Consider the following 19,354-nt stretch of genomic DNA (forward strand, 5'->3'; position numbering starts at 1 on the left):
AGGGGTGGCGGAAGAAATGAGTAGGGGAGAGTGAAGGGAGAGGTTGTACACGTAAGGCCCATTTTCTAGGCAACATGGAAACTTTGTAACACTACTTCCCAAACGATTTTTTTTTTTTCATACTATTTTTCATGTGTACGACTGTGGGCCTAAAATTCACAACCTTTTCCTTAAGGCCCGGCAGTCCTCCTACGTACTATACACCTTCACATGCCCCCACTTCGGCGTTAATACTCATCGTTCACAATCTGTATATCAAGAGTTGTCTCACACGCGACTGGTGTACTGGTATTAGCGGGGGTATTTTTACGGCATGTCGGGGGAGGGGGGGCTTATGGTAAGTCAGTACAGTTTAATTTAACGAAATTCAAATCCATTAACTGCTCCCTGCCCCAGCCAGGATTCGACCCTGGGTGCTTATGACTGCATACTCTCTAACGACTCGGCCACCTCCTCTCCCAGCCTTATATCCTCATATGTTATTGAGGCAAACTATGCCGATACTGTGCTGTATATAATTGGCAGAACATCAAGCTGTACTATGCACAATAAAAAGCTGTGAAATCACCTCTGCCGCCCGCAGTACGGCCAAAGTGAGGATTTGTGTGTGTGTGTGTGTGTGTGTGTGTGTGTGTGTGTGTGCCTCTCTATGAAAATCCACTACCAGTCAACTGTGTGTGCGTGTGCGTATGTGTGTACAGCACTTCATTTTGTTTACATGTTTATGTGTGTAGAGGTGTTGTGTGTTTGTGTGTTGCTGTTTACTGTTTACCGTGTGGGTGCGAGGGAGGGAGGGAGGCCGGATGTTTGTTTGTTTATTTGTGCAGTGAGTAACTTGAGTCTCGGTCTCTCTTTTTTACTTTACTTCGTTTTGGTTACTCCATTTTTTCCTTTACTCTTCGTGCTTTTTTCGGTGATTTTACGCCTCTGTCTTTTTAGGGTTTTGTGTTCCTAATGTTTTTCTCATTATTTTGGTCGCTTTGAATGAGCTTTTTCTCGGCTTTTTTTTCTAATGTTTTGCTTTTTTCGTACTTTCTGTCAATTGGTGTTCACGATCTTTTTCCTTTTAATTTTTCACTTGGTTCATTAACGTTATCGGGTTTTTTTTTTTTTCAACCTTTTTTTTCAATTAGTTTCTCGTTTGATCGATATCTGGTTATCGATTTTCACTCGGTTTTTGCTGTGTCTGCTTCAGCTGTTATGTTTTCACTGTTTTGCAATATCGGTTTTTGCTAAATTAATATTCACATTCAGTTTTCACTATTCGTTTGACTATGCCAGGTTTCACTAGGTTTCTCCAACATTCTTTTATGCTGCATCGTTGTTTCACTTGCAGTTTTTTTCGATTTTAATATGTTTTACTTTTTAACGAAGCCTTTTCATTGTTTCCTTTGTCTTCACACTGGCGGGTTCTAGTGTGTTGTTTTCTGTGTTGCTTCCCACCATCGGGTTTGGCGGCGCAGGCTGTGCGTTTTAGCTATTTTCGTTGTCTATATTTCAAATGTCTGATTCATTTTTATTTTCCTCATGACTTTTTCTGTTTGGTTTAGTGTTAATTGTCTTCGCTTCATCGGTTTTGTTTTGTCGGTTTTAACTTTGTCTTTTTGCTTATGTTTACTTGTCGATTTTATATTCCTTTGGCCATTTTATGAATTTTGCTTTGGGTGCTCTCTCTCTCTCTCTCTCTCTCTCTCTCTCTCTCTCTCTCTCTCTCTCTCTCTCTCTCTCTCTCTCTTCCTGTTGTTTGGTGGTGCGGCTTGTTTTAGTTATGGTTTATTCGTGTTTGGAGTTTTTATTCGTATATACATTGTGGCTTTCTGTTATTTTGGGGTTTCCTGTTCTCGGATATTTTTTATTACTTTTCACGCTTTCTGTACTTCCTACTCTCTCTCTCTCTCTCTCTCTCTCTCTCTCTCTCTCTCTCCGCATTGCCTATATATATATATATATATATATATATATATATATATATATATATATATATATATACAGTATATATAAGGAGCCTCTGTGGTACAGTCGTAGAGTGTGCGTTTCGCACGCTGGTGAGCGCGGGTTCGCCTCCCGCCAGAGTTGTAAAAACTTTGGGAAGCGTTCACCAAGCCACTTACTACTTTGGCGGACATAAGGGGTGCTGTGGTTGAACCAGTGTCGCATACTAGTATGCTTGCGCCCAGTCGGCTTAAGGCGGCCCGATTACACATGGTTCACGGACTACACACACATCCAAAGCCACTACAACACTACAAGTACACTTACAAGCACTTCTCACCCTACAACAGTCTCTACCAGACAGCCACTGGGTAGAGATACATTGGCTGTATTGTCCCTGCTTCGGTAGGGATAGGCCGGTCCTGCTGTGGACCTCAATGGCTGATGATGAAGATATATGTATAATGTTGTCATATTTATAATTTACACAGCCTTGTTGTATCATCTTTCCTGCATTCAGCTGCCTTCTTCTCTCCCTGAGCCCATTCTTTCATCTTCTTTCTTGCTTTACTCTACTTTCTTCCTTCACTCTGTCCTTTCTTTCTTTCCTTCCTAGCTTCCATCTTCTTCCTTCATATTCCTTATTACTGTACTTCCATCGTCTTCCCACCTCCTTCCTTCATTTTCTTCCTTTCCCATTTTTCCTCCTTCCTTTCCTCCTTGCTCTTCCTTCCTTTCCTTTCTTTCCTTCTTCCATTTCTCCTTACTATTCCTCCTTATCCTTTTTTCATCTTTCTTTTTTTCTCTTCCTTTTTTCCTTTTTTACTTCTTCTGCCTTCCTCCCTTCCTTCCTTTTCCTGTCTTGCTTCCATTACTCCTTCCTTTTTAGCTATCCTTCCTTCACCTTATCTGTTTTTCCATCTTCTTTGTCCAGTAGCTTCACTCACTCCCTTTACTTTCTCTCCTCTTTCCCTTCTCATCTTTTCCATATTCCTTTTTTCTCCATCTCGTCTAGTCCTCTCTTCGTCTCGTCGCTTCTCCTCCTTTCCTCTTTCTTCTTCTCATTATTATCTGGTTCTTACATGTTTTTTCCTCTTCTTTTCTTCTCCCCTCCCCACTTTTCCTTGTCTTTCTGTCTTTCAAGATATCCTTCTCCTTTCTCCTCTTCTCGTTTCCCTTCGCATTTTCTCTTTATTTCTCATCTTTCTCTCCTGTCTTTTTTTTTCTTATATATCATCCCTCCCCTTCCCTCCCCTCCCCTCCCATCCCCTCCCCTCCCATCCCCTCCCCTCCCCTCCTCTATCCTCCTTTCCTGTCTTTTCTTCTCTCTTCTCATCTCTTCCCTTCTTCTCTCTTCCCATCACTTATCTCTTCTCGTCTCCTCTATTCTCCTCTCCTCCCCTTCTCTTGATCAGCTTTTTTCCTCTCCTCTCCTCTCCTCTCCTTTTCTCCCTCCGCTCTTCCTCTTCTGTTCTCTCCTCTCCTGTCAACTTTTCTTCTCTCCCTCCCTCTTCACTTCTCCCCAAAGTCACTTCTTTATATCTTTTCTCATAAATTTCCACCTCGCATCTCTTACTCTCTTTTTTACTTCTTTTTTATTGCTCAGAATCCTTTGCCTCACTTTTACGTATCCTCTCTCTCTCTCTCTCTCTCTCTCTCTCTCTCTCTCTCACACACACACACACTTGTCTCTTAACTTCTTTAGGTGTCTTCTCGTCGTCTTTTGTTTCTTCTCTACTCATTTCCTTCCTTTTCTTTCCTTTTTTCTCCTCTCTTCTCATCTTTTATCTCTTCTGTTTGCATTACTTCACTAGCCATATCTTCAACTCGTAAAATTAAATATCAAAGTCATATTCTTCTTTCTACTTAAGAGTCTGGAAATGACCACTTGTTATGCTGCTGATTGCTTTCCTTTGTACTTTTTTGTGTGTACTCTTTACTCTCTCTCTCTCTCTCTCTCTCTCTCTCTCTCTCTCTCTCTCTCTCTCTCTCTCCCTCTCATCTCAACTTCTCCCCTCGTTCCCTTCTCTTTTGTTCTCCTCTCCTTTTCTTTTCTCCTTTCCTCTCCTCTTTTCTCTTCTCTTCTCATCTCTTCTCTTCTCATCTCGCCTCCTCTATTCATTGCTCCTCTCTCCTCCCCTATCCTTCTCCCTCATCTCCATATTTCTGGCCGTCCCTCTCCTGCCCTTCCCGCAGCCTTACTCACTGTCACTTTCTCCCATCGTGTCATTTCTCAGTCTTTGTCCTCCTCTCTTTCTTCATTTCCCCTCTTTCTTTCCGTCGCGTTGCCTGCCCTCTTAGTCTCCTCTCCTTCATTCTCCCACCTTCGTTCTTGTAGTCTCCTCTCCTCTCTTCTCTCCTCTCCTTTTCTTTCCTCTCCTCTCCTCATCTCCCCTCCCCTCCCTTCCCTTCTCCTCTCCTCATCTCCCCTTTCCTCCCCTCCCCTCCCCTTCTTTCTCCTCATCTCTCCTCTCCTCCTTTTTCTTCCTCTCTCTTCTCCCCTCCTTTCTTTTCTTCACCTCTCCTCTCCTCATCTTCCCTCTCCTCCCCTCCCCTCCCCTCCCCTCCCCTCCCTTCCCATCCCATCTCCTTCCCTCCTTCTCTCCTCTCTTCTCCTCTCCTCTCGTCTCCTCTCCTCTCGTCTCCTCTCCTCTCCTCTCCTCTCCCCTCCCCTCCCCTCCCCTCCCCTCCCCTCCCCTCCCTCCCCTCCCCTCCCCTCCCCTCCCCTCCCTCCTTTCTCCTTTCCTTTCCTCTCCTCTCCTCTTTTCTCCTCTTCTCTCTTCTCCCCTCCTTTCCTTTCCTCTCTTCTCCTCTCCTTTCCTCTCCTCTCTTCTCCTGTCGTTTCTTCTCCTCTCCTGTCCTCTCCTCTCCTCCTTTCCTCTCCCCTTATCTCCCTTCTCCTCTCCTCTCCCCCCTCCTTTCCTCTCCTCCCTTCTCCTCTCCTCTCCTCGCCTCTCCTCTCCTCTCCTCTCCTCTCCTATCTTGTACTTCCTTTTCCCCCTCTGTTCTCCTCTCCTATCTTATCTTGTCCTACCCTCTCCTCTGCTGTCCTCTCCCATCTTCACACCATTGCACCCCACTCCAGTACACGTCTCTTCTCTCCTCGCAACTCCTTGCATAATTATCTCCTCCTCTCTTCTCCTCTCCTTTTCTCTTTTCGTCTTCCCTCGCTTCTCTCCTCTCCTTGTTCTACTTCCATGCACTCTTCATTTATTTTCCTTTCTCCTTCCATATGTATTCCCTCTTACTCAGCTCCCCTCCATTTCCTCCTCCTTCTTTTTTTTTTTCTGCTCCCATTTTCTTATTTCTTTTCCCATTTTCTTACTGATCCATTTTTCCCCTATTCTCTCTTACCCCACCCTCACTCACTATTTCCCTCGCTCTCCCCCTCACTCTCCCTTCCCCCCCTCTCTCTTCCTCCCACGCTTTCTTCCCCTCACTGTCCATTCCCCTCCCTCTCTCTCTTTCTTGCTATTCTATCCTTGTCGTTAACTGATTGAACAGTTTTGTTAGTTATAGCCTTCTCTTTGCCAAACAGCCGCGAAAAAACACCAAGTCTGTTGCTGTTTTCTTTTACTTTGTACTCCTCCCCTAGGCTCTCTCTTCCTCGAAAAGACTATTAGGTCTGTTGCTATTTGCTTTCCTTTGTACTCCTCCCTGTCTCTCCACCCACTATCTTTTTCATTTCGTTCCCTCCCTCTCTCTCACTTACCCTTTGTTTACCTCAGCTATTTTGTGTCTCCCTCATCCTCTCCCCTCTTGCATTCATCCCCTCCCCTTCTTTTTCTCCCTTTTCCCCTCTCATCGCCTATTTTCTCCCTCCTCTTCCTCTCCTCCTTCTCCTTTCTTTTCCCCTCAGACTTCCCCTCGGTGTGATATGGGGGGAGAGGAGGGGTGGGGAAGGGCAGGGAGGGGGTACTTGTGGATGGATGAACCGAACCATTGTAAGATCAGTAACTTCCACCTGCCGTACCACCCACCCACCCTCCCACCTTCCCGTCCCTCTTCTCCCCTCCATCCCTCCCATCCCTTCCTCTTCTCTCCTCCTTCCCTCCCATCCCTCCCTCGTTCCCCCAGCCGGTGGTGCATTGGTAAGCACGTTCAGATCACAGCAGGAAGAACGGCTGTATGAATCTGTCCGGTTGAATTCAAGTCACCGTTCTCCCCCTGTCCGTTTTCGTCAGAGGCACCATTGAGGACCTACAACTATCGACTCTGCCGGGGTATATTCTTGGCGAAGATTAGGACTTAGAAAAGAGAAATGTCTGCCGTAATACAATCCATCGGCATTAATTTTAACCCCTTCACTCCAATGACGTATTTTTATTTCATTCTTGCTACCACCGGACGACTTTACGCGGCACAAACGAGACGTATGTAAGTTTGGTGTTAGATTTGTGCCCCTTTACCCCCGCCACTGCAGGGCGTCTCCTCTGAACTGAATAAACTCGTCTGGTGGTGGCAATGACAAAGTGCAAAAGAATGATTTTCCTCAGAATGAAAGGGTTAAATCTTATCCATCCCCTCTCTCTTTCTCCTCCTCCCTCCCATCCTTCCTTCTCTTCCTCCCTCCACTTTCCTCCTTCTAACCCTCCGTCCCTCCTCTTGCCTCCTTTTATCATTCCCGCCCCCCCCCTCCTTCTCTCCCTTCATCCCCTCCCACCTTTTCTCCCTCTTTCCCTTTCCTCCTCTCCCTCCCTCCCTCTTTCCCTTCCTTTCTTCCCTTCCTCCTTTCTGTCCTTCTCTCCCTTCCCTCCTTTCCCTCCCTCCTTCTCTCCCGCCCTTCACTTTCCTCCTTCACTCACTTTCTTCCCCTTCCCTGCTTCTCTCCCTCTTTTCCCTTCCTCCCTTCTCTCCTTCTCTTTCTTCCTTCTCTCCCCTCCTTCACTTCCCTGTCTCCCCCATTCCCTCCCTCCTTCTCTCCCTCCCTCCCCCATTCCCTCCCTTCTCTCCTTTTTGCCATTCCCTCTCTCCCTCCCTCTTCCTCCCTCCTCCATTCCCTCTCCTCTCCCTCCCTCTTGCCATTCCCTCCCTCCCTCCCTCTTCCTCCCTGCCCCATTCCCTCCTTACTCTCCCTCCTTGCCATCTCCCCCTCCCCCAGGCCTTCCAAGGGGGTCTATTGATATCTATTGTTTCGGATGTTTGGCCGGTAATGGGACGCTTTCTTTTGTTTGTTGACTTCAAGCATCTCTCTCTCTCTCTCTCTCTCTCTCTCTCTCTCTCTCTCTCTCTCTCTCTCAACTTTTACAACTCTGCTGACCCAATAAATAATCCGCATTGTTGTTACTGATATTGTTTTGGTCTCTGTCTCTACATGATACAGCATTTTGAGCGATTCGGTGGACAAAAAAAAAAAAAAAATCATAGTTGCTGTATTTAGGTGAGGAAAAGTAATGTGGACTGTACTACTGCTACTGCTGCTGCTACTACTACTACTGTTTCTACTACTACTACTACTGCTACAACGACCACTACTATTATATCGTTATTATTAGTGTTATTATTAGCTAACTGATTTATTTATGATTATTTACTCAGTTTTATTTATTATTTTGCACTAGAAGTCTGCGTTTAACCCTTCAGCCCGAAGACGTCACTTACAGTCTAGTCTTGCCCTTACCAGATGATTTTATTGAGCATTAAGAGAACCCCCTGGTAGTGAAGGGGTTAATGTAGGCTGTATCTAACCTCTCCCGTTGGAAAGTCTCACCCCTAAGCAGAACAAAATCGTCTATAGATCATAAAAATAAAAGTTAATTGGTTACGGTATTAAATCGATAAAGGATGGTCAAGTATTAAACCGTTTATCCCGGGAGCTGAGTGAAATTGTCTGGCAGTGGGAAAAAAAATTATTATTATTATTATTATTATTATTATTTTTGTTTCTCTTCCTCCTTTATCATTTTTTTCTTCGTCTTCTTCTTTTGCTATTTTCAAGGCTTGTATTCATCCCAGGAGAGGCTTTTCGAACTGAGTGTGTTAAATTGATACCGCCATTTGTTCCGTCAGTATGAGACGCCTTTGCTCAATAATGTCGTGTGGAAGGTGTGACGGTGTACTAAATTTATCCGTCATGATACTGTTACTGGAGTTTCCGTCACTTCAACCATCAGTCTTTCTTGGTCTTCTTCCAAGTTCGCTCTTTCTTACATCGCTCTCCGTATCTACTCTTCTCCCTCCTCTTTCCTTATCTTCCATGGCGTCGACTTGTCGTGATTATCTTCCTTCTGTTCCACTTTCCCCGTCTTGTTTTACGTCGTTCTCTCTCCACACCCTTTGTCTCCTCTTGGCAGCTTCCTGGTATCTCTGCTTTCCCATCTTCTTCGTATCTTCCGCAGTTCTTTTTTCTGTGTTTCCCCGGACCGAATTAATCCCTTCAGTACCATAACCCGCCTATTATAATGTTCTTGCTACCGACAGAAAACATCACTCGGCTTCAAAGAGAACCCTCGTAATGAAGGAGGTGGAAATGACAAAAGCGGCTGTAGTCTTTGGTCCCTCAGCCAGAGACGCTCAGTGTGTAATTCTTGACCAATAACGTTTTAAAGATTGAGTCCAGTGGCATAGTGTTTCATTCTTGTATCCACCGTACATTCACATTTAGCTGAGGAAGGATCTCCAGTAGTATAGGACCTGGTGAAGGCTATATCCACCCTGTCCCGTTCGAAAAGTATCTCAGAAGATTTATAAAGTCGTCAGGAGATGGCGAGAATATAAGTAATGAAAAAATATACGTCATTGGCTTAAAGTGATAAGAGATACTGAGTAAGCAGTAGGATGATGCAGGTAATGTAATGTACAGTTCAGTGACCACTATGCTCTGTGTTCTCTAACTTAGACTAAATTTTCCTTTCTCCATCATGAATAATGGGCTGTAGAAAGAGAATAACACTAGAATATGGTGGTAATCACTAAGAAGTCCTATGGAAAGGACGTAAAGCCATAGCATTGTCTTTTTCTGCCACTAAACTGCATGAAATAAGCTGCAAAAGGATGAAAATCTGAGCCAGGTTCAGGTGAAAAGAGCAAACCTACTGAGTGGACCTAATAAACGGACATTTTCCATCTCAGAGGACCACCATCTTGAAATCTTGTGTGCGTGTTCATTCAGCACTAACAACACGAGCCATAAACGCATAAAACAAATGTCAGGTTATGTGGATGTGTCAGCAGCGGAAATTAGTAAACAGAAGTCATAGTTTCTTTGTCTAAAAAAAAAAAAAAATGCGGGTCACGAAGGGTAGTGAAGGCTGAATGAGGACGACACACACACACACACACACACACACACACACACACACACACACACACACACACACACACACACACACACACACACACACACACACACACACACACACACACACACACACACACACACACACACACTGGATAACTGGAGCAATCGAGTGTATATGTCAGTATGTGTTGATTATTTGAAATCAGTCATAACTGAAAAGGAAGTATAGCTCTGGTCTTTATCCATAAACTTTCATACATTACTTTCCTTGTCGTTTCTCTTGCTCTCTGCGTAAGTCATCCTTATTACTCTCATTTCAGTTACCTTTTCTCTCAAGCTTTGTTTTGTTATAGTCTCCCTATCATTCTGTATTCTTCTCCCTCCCTCCCTCCCTCGTTCCTTCCATCCCCCCCCCATGCCACCATCCACCCCTTTCACAGTCGTCATACGTCCCTCTTTTCCTTATTCCTATCTCTTCCACTCTCCCTTCTTCTCCTTGCATCGTTCCCTCTGTCCCTCCCTCCTTCACCTCCCCACCTTGTATCCCTCCCTCCCTCCCACTCTTCCTCTCCTCGTATCCCTCCCCCTCACTCTCTCCCACTTGATCTTTACAACAGTCTCATTCTTCTGGTTCTCCCCTCCTCACTGTCCACTTACCTATCTAATCCCCCCCATCCACTCCCTTCCCATCTTCTCTCTCATCCCCCATTCTCCACCCCCTCATCTTCTTCTTCTTTCTCCTCCTCCTCCTCCTCTTCCTCTTCTCCCAGCTACCCACTTGAGTCTGTTTATTTTCTCCTCTCAGACCGCAAGTGTTCCAGGGAGGCATTCCATTGTTACTATTCCACCTCCTTAGCCCCCTCCCATGTCTCCTCCATCCCATTCCCCCCTCCCATCCTCCTCCTCCTCCTCTTCCTCCTAGCTCACCTCTTATCTTTCCTCCTTTTTCCCCCTTCTTTGATCTACGCTGTCTTCATTGCATTTCCAATCGCTCATTATTTTTCCTCTGTCTCTTTCCTCTATTCCTTCCTCGTCTCTCAGTGCCCGTTTTCACTCTTCTTCCCTGCCTGCCTCTTCTCTCTCCATTTTTCTCCCTCTCCTCTCCCCTTCTCCTTGTTTTCCTTATCATCTTTTCCTCTCCTCTGTCTCCGCCCACTCCTCCATCTCTACTATGCTTGGTTTATTTCTTCCTTCTTCTCTCCCGACTCGCTCTTTCCCTTTCTATCCTTCCTTTATTTTCCTTCTTTCTTGCTTTTCCCCTCTCTCATATCCCTCTTCCTCTTTCCATCTCTCCTCCTTTCTTTTCCTCTCTCCCTTTCCTCGTGTACCTTTTCTCCTCTCCTGTCTCCCTTTCTCTCCCTCCTCCACTCTCCTCCCAATCCGATATCCCTCCTTCATTTTTTTCACCCCTCTCTCTCCTCTCCTTCCTCTCTCCCATTCCATCTTTTCTTTTTTTCTTATTATCCTTCTCCATTCTTTCATTTCCTCCTTAATCTCTCTCTCTCTCTCTCTCTCTCTCTCTCTCTCTCTCTCTCTCTCTCTCTCTCTCTCTTCTTCATCTTCTTCCCTCCGTCCCTACCTGTCCATTCGGCCCTCTTTCCTCCATCTCTCCCTCTCCTCCCTCCACTCTTGCTACCTTGCTCCCCACTTTGTCCTCTTATTCCCTCTACATTTACCCTTCATTCCTCCTCCTCCTCCTCCTCCCTTTGCTTTATTGTCTTGAATTCTCTCTCTCTCTCTCTCTCTCTCTCTCTCTCTCTCTCTCTCTCTCTCTCTCTCTCTCCCTCTCTCATTACTACCCACTTGACACTTCCATATTTTCCTGTTTAACCCTATTAATTTCTTCCTCTAATTTCCTCCCTTCTCAACACCATTATCATTTCCAAACATCCGTCTCTCCATCTCCTTTGTTCTTCTCTGATTACCTACCATTCCACCTCTCCTCCCTTCTCCCCTTTCTCCTCCTCACCTCAGCCTTGATATCTCCATTTCTCCCTCCCTGCTCCCCTCCCTCCATTTCTTCCTCCCTACTCCCCTCACTCCATTTCTCCCTTCCTGCTCCCTCCCTCTATTTCTCCCTTCCTGCTTCCCTCCAATATCTCCATCATCTCCATTCTTCCCTCCATTTTACCCACACTTCTCTGTTCCAGTCGTTTTACCTCCCTTCTTTCCTCCCACCCTCATCCTTCTCCCTTTCTTCTCCCTTTCCTCTTCAATCCTTGTTACCTTATTATGTGTTTGTTTAGCCCAGGTGGTGCGAGGCCCCGTGGGATTAACGCTAAACCCAGGATTATCCCGATTATCCCAGGGTTCAGGATTAATGAGGGAGGCTCGGTGCTTCGGGGCTTCAATATTACATGCCCCGGGATTTTTACCCACGATTGCATTTGCACATTTGATTAACTCTACGGCAACAGACGTGGGCCGTGTGTGTGTGTGTGTGTGTGTGTGTGTGTGTGTGTGTGTGTGTGTGTGTGTGTGTGTGATAGCTACGCGAGTGTGCACATGATAAAGACGTTAATTATGAGGGTGCCACTGATATATAAACATGCTAGTAGCCTACAAACCACAGATAAACATCGTTCTTCAGTCCGCCTTGTCCTTCAGTAGCCTACATCCTTTAACCGCTTCAGTGCGATGTCAGTTACCTCTCCATATCTTCATTTATATTTCCGATATAACCTATGCCAATATTAAAAAGAATGGATTACATACAATATAAAAAAAAAAATAATAGGTGATAAAGAAGAGCTGCAAAATCTCATATGTCAAGTAGAATACGGCAGTAAGATACAGGTTCAGATTCACAAAAATAGCCTACGATATTTTCCCTCTTGTAACTAAGAATTTGCAGGAAGAACAAGAGGCATGGGAAAATTCTACAAACGGATCTTATTTACGACAGGTATTAGATCGTGAGGTTTGTGAGTCAACGCTCCGAGTAGTTGGTTGGCCATAGGGTGTAATAAGGGCTTGCATACCATTGATACAAGAAACAAAAAACAAAAAACAAAAACGGATAAAGTTGCACATGCCATCATCATTATCATCATCATCATCATCATCATCATCATCATCATCATCATCATCATCATCATCATCATCATCATGACCTTTTCTTCTGCTTCAGTGCGGGGTGAGGTAGGACCCAGAAAGCAGGAAAAGAACAAGAACTTGAACTGGAAGACTATCGACAACAGCATGTCCAGTGAAATGGGCCACACATTCATCCACACAGCATTCAGACCCCCCGAAATCCTAGCTCAGACTCACAGATCTAGCAAATACACACATTTTCATGGCATTTTTCTGTATTGATGCGGTTCACTAATATCTGCAATAAGAAGTCAATGCGTAGATTATCCACGTTTATTTATTAACGTAAGAGTTGCACTGATGGAAGGAGAGCAGGTGCAGTAAGAGTTGCGCTGATGGAAGGAGGACAGGTGCGGGGAGTAAATATGAGAGAGAGAGAGAGAGAGAGAGAGAGAGAGAGAGAGAGAGAGAGAGAGAGAGAGAGAGAATGTGACACCTCTTCTCACACCTACCACTGCTAAACAAACATCACTTACCCCTCCTCTACTCCACCTAAGTCACCTCCTGTACCCCAGCTCAGTATAGAGATCCTCAAATAAGAAGAGTACCGCAGCGAACAGTAACATCCCTCCACGTCTCGCTTCAGTAATTATGAAACTTTTATGTAATCCTCGGAAAAGTGAGTTAGGTTCCGGAGGTTGCGTCACTGGGTTTCGAAAGCGATTGCGCGCCGTTACATTATCTGTTGTTGTGAAGTGGATCCGTATTAGGCTGTGTCCGCGGCTGAGCACGTACCAGGTAACTCTATTTCCAGGATTTTGGTCATCTTCATCATCTTCATCATCATCATCCACCCCTATTTTGCCACGTAAGGGATTTAACACACACACACACACACACACACACACACACACACACACACACACACACACACACGCACACACACACGCATGCGACGCACGCACGCACGCGCGCGCGCGAAATAGGAGAGGAAGAGACTGGAGGACGATAATCTACAGGTGAAGTTGAAATACAAAAGTGAAATACCTACATAATGTAATAAATGGGTGGCAGGTATGAGCGGCCTTATCTCTGTCATTACTCTGGTCGTTTTTTATTCCTGCTACTTCCAGAAGAGGGTACGGTAGCTAGATGTAGCGAGGAACAGGAAAAGTAGTAGCAAGGTCTAGCAATAAAATGAGAAGTATTAGTAGCTAGGAAAAAACAGTAGCAATTGCAGAAGACAGGAGGAACAGAAAGTGGCAGAGAATAAATAAAAAATAAAGGTATGTGCCAGTGTGTCATGTTTCCCTACTGGTCATAAACACTGGAGATAATCTGTGCAATGCGAACAGGACTGGGGTTGTATTCAGCCTGGGTTAAATATGAACAAGAGAGTGTTCAACATGCATGAAGTGATATTCATTTTGCAGCACATTCTCAATACCTGTAGCTGAAATATTGCCACTCTGCTTTCAGGTCAGGCTGCAGTGTTCAGCGCTACCAGTGTTGTATTGTGCTCTGTTGTGTTGCGTTGCTGCAGTGACAGTGTACTGTACAAGATATTGTTTTGTTTGATGATGGTAAAGGTGACTGTTTTGTTACTGAGAGTGGTAAAATAATTTTAGATGTGAGGAACTGATCGTCAATTATTTTGTTTCAGGAGGCATGATAGTGACGCCGAGCTACAGCCGGGAAATGGGTGAGGGTGGGCGGCTGGTGGGGGCCGGGGGCCGGGTGCCCACCCTGGGGCTGCCGGACCCCAGCCCCACTTACAAGCCTGACGTGGGCGGGGTGTACAAGACGGGCGCTTTGTCAGCGTTTGATCACAACAAGAACAGTGTTAGTGACAAGGAAGGGGGCTCCGGAGGGGCGCTGGGCCCCCTGCCCCTCGCCCACCATCTCCAGCCCTTTACTGCCCCCTGGCTGGCCGAGGTGGCCCACATCACACCCGCCCGTCCCACTGACCACCTCCCCTACCCACAACCCCCCGCCCCACCCATCCCAGACTATTACCCGCACTACCCCAGCCTGCCCCACCGCCCCCCGGGATACTACCCTCACCACTTCCTCACCCCAGGCGCCTCCAGCCACTTCCTGCGGGACTACCCCCGCCACACCCACCGCCCCTACCCACCCCTCGACCCAAGACCCCCGCTGGAGCGACCCACGCCAGTGTCGGGGGCGGCGTCCCTTGTGAGACCTCTGGGGCCGCCCCCTCTGCGAGGACTTCATCCTGACCCCCGTGAAATGCGTGAGGTTCCCCCCACCAAGCTACGTCCCCGGCCTCCTGACCTCACCCTTCCCTCCAGTCCCAGTGGGCCCCCAGCGGAACTCTCACCACGGGGCCCCCATGGGGAACCCAGCCCCAAGCGTCGTGGTGGAGCTGCTGCCTTCCCCATGCCCGCCCCCCGGTCTCCTCGTACCGCCCTCAGGACCCACCCCATCCCCACAGCCCCAGGGCCGGGCCCCCCAGTGTCGGCCCCACCCGGCAGCAGCCCCGGGACCACAGGTGCCGCCGTTAGTAGTTCACCTGTGGCGGCGCCCTCGACCACTGAGTCCCCCACCGTCACCTCACCCCTCGCCCCGCCACCCCTCGTGTCAGAAGCCGCCCCTTCCACCTCCCCGCCTCAGGAGCCCAAACAGGAGCGGCCTGGGTCGCCGTACCATGCACACTTTGCCCGCGGTGCCCTAGTGACGGTGGGGACAGGGGTGCGGCGCGTGGAGGAGCTGCAGACTAGGGACTTCTTGGAGGCGGCCAAGGCGGCGGAGGACCTCATGCTGGACCCATCCACCGTGGCTGCCATCACCCCGACACCCGCACCCACCCAGGCATCCACTTCCGCCAGGCCCCGTGCCACCATCACCTTCACCTTCCCATCCAGGAACACCCAGGTAAGTACTACACACACACACACACACACACACACACACACACACAGGTTTGACTTAACCCGACCTTCCACCCTCCATAGATGACACACCCAATACACGCATACTTTGAGAAGTAGTCATTACTGAACCCTGTTGTGATAATGAAGGTAAGATAAAAAGGCAGCTACGACAGTTCCTTAGAGTGTGAGGTGCGATAATGCCCTTTTATATGCCCGCACTCGTGATCAACATGGGCTAAAGTTGTTCATATCCTAATGATAACATTTACAGACATTCTTAGCGTGCATACATAACCAATACATCATTTCAGTGTTTGTTGCGATACAGACACTCTCTGATTCGTATCTGGCAAGGATGGTAGAGATTTGATCCTGGCCATCACTTTCCTTCAGGCAGAAAGGTCGGATCCTGCAGTGGACCTCATAATGACCAGTAACGATACGGTAGCATGTGAAGGTGTGTGATGTCATCGGTGGGAATGAAGATGAAATAAGGAAATGGCAGGAGGATGACCAGGGAATATGTTTCTTATTACCAATGCCTTGAGTCACATGCCGTACGTAGACAAAATTCTAACCCTATAGTGTGTTCAGTTTAAGTGGGCGTAAAACAGCCATGTCGCTATCTTGAATACTCAGCTATAATAAGAAATTGACAGCAGAATATGGTGCTAGTCACGAAGAAGCCACCGTATTGTCTTATATTTGCAACTGAGCAACGTGAAATAGGCTGCCAAAGGAGGAAATCTCTGCCAGTTTAAAGTGAATGAACTATAATAATTTTTATTGTTGTTCGTAATGGAGAGATCAGAAGCATCCTAGTCGACCCCTTCCTTGGTGCAGTGCTGGTATATATCAGAAGAGATGAGTTCTTTGTTCTCTGTCCACCCTCTCATGTAGGCTACGTAGGAACTACATCGTATGGGAGAGCCAGATATCTGTGCAAATAAATACTCTTTTTACGCAACAAATTAATATCGCGCTCGATTGTGTGTTGAAAGCTCTTTAAGAGGGACCGTGGGCAGTCCTAGTTTGATCCTACTGCTCTTAAACTGTGAAAGGCCTCATTTGAAACTGAGGAATATCAACCAGAATGTGCACAGTAGTAAGCTTAGTTTGGTGGCAGATCATGGTGCCCGAATTTAAACCCCTCCCGGGTCATGCAGTGGGAGGTGTCGTGTGTACTGTTACTCCAGTCCTCTCGTAAACTTGTCATGCGCCAACATGGTCGGTTATTGTTTCACCCTTCTTAGTGGCGACGTAGTTCCTACAGTAGAGTAATGGCTGACCAATCACCAGTTCAAAACTCTTTAGGCTAGACGAGGTAAGAGTCATCATCCGTTAAAAGGTGTTATTACAAAGTACACCTTAAACGCCATCCTCCGAGCATTGCATAGCCGCTGCACACAGCCCAGTGCACACGATCACTGCGTAAATTGTTTATTTCACTAAGAACAACAAATCCTCCAGAATTTCTGCACCATGATATCTAGCAGCCTCCGGGCAGTGTTACCAAATACCGGCGATCCATCAGGTCTGCTTTAGTGTGAAGTACAGTAGTGTCCACAGCACCTATAACACTTCATAAAATTATGTTTAATTTCTTGAACATCGCTTTTCTTAAAGCATACAAGTCAGCAAGTGGGTTGGTGGAGGGTTAGTGCCCCTCCCCGTAAAACAAATAACTCAAAGTCAAATGGCCACCCCTGACGGGATTATGGCGTCTGGCAATAGATAGATAGATAGATAGATTTTACTTGCGTTAAGAATACACAATACATACAATAATTATAGGAGAAAGTGGACGAAGTACGAAACTAATTTTTGGCCATTCTCGCAATATTACCACTCAGTATATGCATTTCCCCCCCAGAACAATACAACACTTCTAAGATGATCAACATGATGATAAGGAGCCACGATTCAGCTATTCACATGACTAGCCTGGTTTTGTTGCCTAGAATTTTATACTCTGGTCTTGTGTTTATCTTTGCGGCAATAATACTTATACACGGGTGTAGGCTACTTATTTTTCTTAAATCATAACCGTCACTCACACACACACACACACACACACACACACACACACACACACACATCTATCAATTATATTTATTTATTTATTTGTTTATTTGTTTATTTATTTACTAAAGTTATTTGTTTGCCTATTTGTTTATTTTGTATGCACATGTATACTGAAATATAATAGATTGTGTGTGTGTGTGTGTGTGTGTGTGTGTGTGTGTGTGTGTGTGTGTGTGTGTGTGTGTGTGTGTTATTAGCTTATTAAGGTGAAGTGTAGTAGCCGTGATAATAATGGTCAGGTCATCCAGAAGCTTCAGGCATGACCGTAACGTTTAACCTTTGCACTGAATGTCGATCATGTCTGGTGCATCGGATTTCCAGGATTATTTGTTTTCCCTCTGTTTTTAAGTACAGATGAATTTATGGCCATCCAGTCTCTTAGGCGTCACAAACATGCGATTATTACCCTTCCATAACTAGGCTCAGAGTTTTATATGAAGAACAACGAATGAGAAGTGCAGAATATGCCTGTATCATGTTCTTCCCGAAAAAAAAAAAAAAAGTTATTGTAGGGAATGCTTGGTAAGTCTGTGATACATAGTCCTGTGATTTTTTTGTGAATCTCAGCTTTTATCTCTGAAATAATGTCTCCCTCGCTTCATGCAGGAAGAGGAGTACAAAATTAGCACACAACACAACACAACAGGAACTATGATCGTGTTGCGTGTCAGCTGTGTGTGTGTGTGTGTGTGTGTGTGTGTGTGTGTGTGTGTGTGTGTTCCAATGTTCGCACGATGGGTGGGGTGGGGTTTGCACCAATGACCCGACGTGACGTCACAGAGGGCGTGGCTGGCCTTGCAATGGTCGCCCACTGGTCACCTGGCAGCTCACTCACTCTTGCCTCCACTCCTCCGCCCGTACACAGCAGCTCTGCTTTCACGTGTACCATCTGAGTATGTCTTGCAAATTCATGAGAGAGAGAGAGAGAGAAGGGGGGGGGGAGAACGACGTTGACAATAGACGAGACAGCCCGTTCCCTGAGACCTGGGAGTCCTACTACATCCAGCAAATGGCGAATGCGTTTTCACACGTCATCACTTGGTGGCGAGTATTGCACCGTCATACATAATTTATTCTAGGGCTCTCCCATTCAAAATTGGAATCATGGTATTAGCTGGGGTATTGTTATGACGTTTCCCCGGGTCTTGAGAGATGTCTGTTGAGATGGGTTTAACGAAATAAAAATTCTTAAACTGTTCCTATCCCAACTTAGGATCAATCTTACGTCCTGTCAGTTAGCAGCCCATTATTCTTCCTCGTAAATCTGTATATGTCAAGATATTCTTTTTAATAATTCAATTAAATACCTGTTTTCCTTGTGTGTAAGTTTTCTTGTAAAGTAGTACTTTAAAGTTACTTTAGAACGTCAGTAAAATATGTCATTAAACACACACACACACACACACACACACACACACACACACACACACACACACACACACACACAGGAAGGATGCAGGTGTTGAGTGTGGATGGGCTGGCGTGCCGTTGGGCGTGGGTTACCCAGGGAATACTGATGCAAGGGATACCGGGTGTGACTTGGCCATCGCTTTGTTTACTATCAGCTGCAGACGCTCAGGGTTTAGGCCTTAGGGCCGTGTTTACATTGGCATAGGAGGTTTCGTAGCACTTCTTTTTTTGCGATTTATGCTACTTATAAGAACTTAGGGCAGTAATTTGACGTAGATTTCGTAGCACTTCTTCCTTACCGAGTTATATTACTTCTCAGGAATTAGGCTGGCATTTACGATGGCATGGGAGATTTCGTTGCATTTGCCCCTTAACGATTTATGTTGCTTATGAGGACTGAGGGTCGTATTTTGGCATAGAATATTCCGTAGCACTTCTTCCTTAGCGATTTATGTTATACCGGTGCTGATACTTATCAGAGCTTAAGGGTATTCTTGCTGGCATAGGAGACTTCGCAGCACTTGTCCCTTAGCGATTTATGATACTTATGTCTCCTTGGTTTTATAATATATATATTTTTTTATTTCCTCATATTCTTTGCACCGGTAACAAGCAAGAGGATAATATGTGTCATGGGCAAATTCTATAGCAGAGAAAGAGGTATTACTGAATTTTCTGCGTTAGCGAGAAAACGGATCTTAGACTGGGTCGGATATGGACGTAATGTACTGTCAGCCAAAAAAATAATCACCCCTAT

General features: G+C 45.9%; 1 protein-coding gene across 1 annotated transcript in view; it reads left to right on the forward strand.

The window, feature by feature from the left end:
- Nucleotides 1-13,876: 13,876 nt before the first annotated feature.
- LOC145404690 (uncharacterized) overlaps nt 13,877-19,354 on the forward strand; it is a 25,573-nt gene continuing 20,095 nt past the window's right edge. The window contains exon 1 of the mRNA XM_080276242.1: nt 13,877-15,103. Within this exon, the coding sequence (XP_080132368.1) occupies nt 13,877-15,103 (1,227 nt within the window). The remainder of the gene's footprint in view (nt 15,104-19,354) is intronic.

Source organism: Coenobita brevimanus, chromosome 64, assembly GCF_032717465.1.
Source record: "Coenobita brevimanus isolate Jiangsu-jjx chromosome 64, ASM3271746v2, whole genome shotgun sequence".
NCBI lineage: Eukaryota > Metazoa > Arthropoda > Malacostraca > Decapoda > Coenobitidae > Coenobita > Coenobita brevimanus.